The following is a 3,514-nucleotide window of genomic DNA, read 5'->3' as shown; positions in this document are numbered from 1 at the left end:
CCAGCCTGGCCCTGATTGACCAATGAGTGAAAACAATTCACATGAAACCAGTGAAACAATCTCCTGTTGGATAAATAATCTCCAACCACATTCCAAAGCAGCAAAACACAGGAGAAGCAAATGAGATAAATACTGTTTTCCTTTTTCTCTGAGGCTTCTCAGCTTCCCAGGAGAAGAATCCTGGGCAAAGGGATTTTTCCCAGAAAATATGACAGCCACACTTCCCAACAAGATGTACTGGGCTGATTGAGGACCAAAAGACACCAAGATGCAGCTGTGCCACCCTTTCCCTTTGTCATCACCTTCCTCCAGGCCAACCTACCCTTTACCTGTGTTTTCTTCTGCCTGGCTTTGATGGCAGCCTCGGTGCACAGGTAGAAGGCGGCGATGCACTGAGCCTCCAGCCTGGAGCTGTCCAGCAGGGGCACCAGGCGCTGCAGGTCCTGCGCTGTCCTCCCCTGGATGTTGTCACTGCTGCCCAGCATCTGGCAGGCAAACTGCTCGGGGTCCAGCGAGGCGATGAAGGGCTCCACCAGAGCCAGCGTCCCCGAGCGCTCCACCTCCTTCTCGATCTCCTTGTTGGTGGCCAGCACCGTGATGGCCAGGCAGGCGTGCAGCCGGATCAGCTCATCATCTTTGGAAAAGGCCAGTGGGAAGAGCCACTCTGCTGCTTTTTTCTCGATCATCAGGCGCTGGTTGGCCTGGCCCCCGTACATGGCACAGTTGGCCAAGGCCATGGCGCAGTGGCGCAGCACGGCGGGGTCCGTCCAGCGGCACCAGTACAGGATGGTGTCCAGGCCTCCATCGGAGATAAGCTGGAAGCAGGTCTCCTCTGTGTGTTTGAACATGTGCTCCAGGATCCCAGAGACGCTCTGGGCCAGCTGGGGGATGTCCCTCTCCTTGGCTAAGTTCAGGATCACGCCCAGACCGATCCGAGCGATGCGGTCCCTGTGGGGAGGAGATGGGGAGGAGATGCAGGTGGATGTGCAGGGAGGGACAGCAGGGATTGGTGTGGCCCATGCCTTGGTGACATTTATCCCAGGACAAGCATTTATCCCATTGCCAGATATGCAGTGCAGCAAGGTGCAGCAGGCTGGTGTTGGAGGAAGCTGTGTGGGTCTGATGGAAGAATTTGTGCTGGGGTGCACAGCCCACCTACCCTCGCTGGATGCTCTCATGCTCGAGGTAGGATCTTCATAGCAATTAACAGGCAGGGTGGGCTAATGTCAGGCTGGAAATGGATCTGCTGGGCCAGAATTGTTGTGGTGTGTTTTGTGTTTGGGAGTGAAACCTGTTTGTCCCCTAAGCACCACTGTCAGTGCTGTCAGGACAGGGCTGTCACACCTGCATGAGCAGCCAAGCAGCCCTGTCCACAAGTGGGGCACGGGGGTCTGTCTGTCCTGGGATGGCAGCTGGAGGGAAGCTCTTTATTTCCTCACCCTGCACTCTTCTGGAAGAGAACAGCAAGAGCCTGGGATAGGTGGCCAGGGGCCACCAGCTGCTGCTTGGCCATGGCTGGTCTTGGGAGGCCTGTGCTTAAAATGACACCTGAATGGGGCTGTGCCTTGAAAATGCAGTGAGGAAGGGGAAAATCAGGGTCATGGAATGATTTGGGTTGGAAGGGACCTAAAACTGGAAAACTCATCCAGGTCCAAGCCCCTGCCATGGGCAGGGACACCTTCCACCAGTCCAGGTTGCTCCGAGCCCTGTCCAGCCTGGCCTGGACACTTCCAGGAATGGAGCAGCCACTGCTTCTCTGGGCACCCTGTGCCAGGGCCTGCCCACCCTCTGAGATGAGCTCTTGGCTGTGCTCCCATGAGGCTCCTGGGGCGAGTGGCAGCTCCATTCCTGCCCTCAGCAGCGGCCATTTGGTGCCACTGTGCTGGAGCTGGTCTGTTAGGGAGGCAGCACTGGCCCTGGTGCCCCACGCCCTGCTCAGGAGGGCGGTGGCACACTCACAGTGGGGTGATGGCACGCCAGCCTCTGTGCTGGCAGGCAGGACGAGCATTTCTGGGAAGCCTGTGACCCACAGGGCTCTCACTGACCTTGGGGTGGGTTTGACAGGAAATGTTGTGGAGAGCCCTGGGAAAAAAAAAAATAAATAAACCCTCAGGCTGGGCCTGGCTGCGAGCCCGGACTCAGCCATGGAGCTGGATGACAAACACAGGTCCCCGACTCCCTGCAGCTGCAGATGCAGCCAGGACCTGTCCAGCTCCCGGCTCAACACCTCTGCTGCTGGGCACTGACTGGGAGAGTTCTGCAAGTGAGAGGCTGGACCCAAAGGGGAGCCCCACACCTCCCTGCCATGGCTCAGGAGCTGTGGGAAGAGAGGGGCTGGAATTCCATGGCTGCTCCAAGAGCATGAACTGCTCCTGGAGCAGAAACAACAACTCCAGCAAATGCTTTCTCTTGCTAAGGAGCTGAGTGCTGAATGCAGACCATGCCAGTGATGCTTCCTGGGATTAAATTCCACCCTAATGGGCTTTCCTGATTTAGCTGCTGCTTATTTTTGCCTGCCAGTGCATGAAGTGAGGCCCAGGCTGTCAGCAAGAGACATCCCCCAGGAAACCAGAGCAACCTTTGGCCAGGCTCCCTCCACTTCCTTTCCAGGGAGAGCAGAACTGTCAGAGTGCATTTGGGGTGTTGGAAGGGTGAGCTGTGTGTGGGTGCTGTGATTGGGATGTGTCAGGTGTGCACATGCACCGTTGTATACACACACACACACACACACACACAGTGCCCATGCTCTGACAGAGACATCCCAGCACCTCTCACCTGTCCTGGGCAGCAGCACACACACCTGAACGTGCGGCTGGGGCTGCTGACCCCTCCTTATGGCTTCATCCCAGCCCTGGTCAGCAGCAGGGAGGCTCTGGGGAGTGGCTTTGTCCTCCTTGCGCTGCAGTTATGGCTAAAGGAAAGTCACACCTTGTCCTTTGGGCCAGATGCTCTGAGCCAGCCAAACTGACTCAGCTCAACCTGAGGCTGAGGGGGCTCAGGAGGACACCCCAGTCCTCACCAGCACCCCTGGGCTGGGGCTGCTCCTCCTCCCTCCAGCTGTGGGGATCCGAGGGGGTTTGTGCAACTGAGAGCACCCACAGCAGGGAAATCTGGGGCTGTGGGGATGGGTGAAGGTAGGTCAAGGCCAGGTTGGATTGATTTGAAGCAACCTGGTCTGTGGAATGTCAGGGGGTTGAGATGATGTTTTTAAGATCCCTTTGAACCCACCCCGTTGTGGGGGCTGTGCCCAGCAGGGTGAGGCTGAGGGGCTCTTTGCAGACTCACCTGTTTTCCGCCACCAGGATCTGCTCCAGGAGTTGCCCTGCCTGGCACTTGGTCTCCAGCTCGGCGGTGTAGAGCAGGTTGAGCAGCAGGTCCAGGCCCCCCTCGAGGCGGATCACATCGCACAGCACCTTGGCCACGTCCCTCCCCACGGCGGGCATGCCCCAGGCCTCCTCCACCAGCCGGAACACCTCGGACAGAGCCGCCCGCAGCGCCTGGGCCGTGTCGGCCC

At 58.2% G+C, this 3,514-nt stretch overlaps 1 protein-coding gene across 1 annotated transcript in view; it reads right to left on the bottom strand.

Annotated features, from left to right (window-relative positions):
- SARM1 (sterile alpha and TIR motif containing 1) overlaps window positions 1-3,512 on the bottom strand; it is a gene marked incomplete at its 5' end in the record, with an annotated part of 8,281 nt that extends 4,769 nt beyond the window's left edge. Inside the window, 2 exons of the mRNA XM_031060622.1 lie at window positions 330-948; window positions 3,286-3,512. Of these exons, the coding sequence (XP_030916482.1) occupies window positions 330-948; window positions 3,286-3,512 (846 nt within the window). The remainder of the gene's footprint in view (window positions 1-329; window positions 949-3,285) is intronic.
- Between the last annotated feature and the right edge of the window lie 2 nt (window positions 3,513-3,514).

Source organism: Geospiza fortis, unplaced genomic scaffold, assembly GCF_000277835.1.
Source record: "Geospiza fortis unplaced genomic scaffold, GeoFor_1.0 scaffold425, whole genome shotgun sequence".
NCBI classification, from domain to species: domain Eukaryota; kingdom Metazoa; phylum Chordata; class Aves; order Passeriformes; family Thraupidae; genus Geospiza; species Geospiza fortis.
This window is presented reverse-complemented; position numbering and strand designations above follow the sequence as displayed.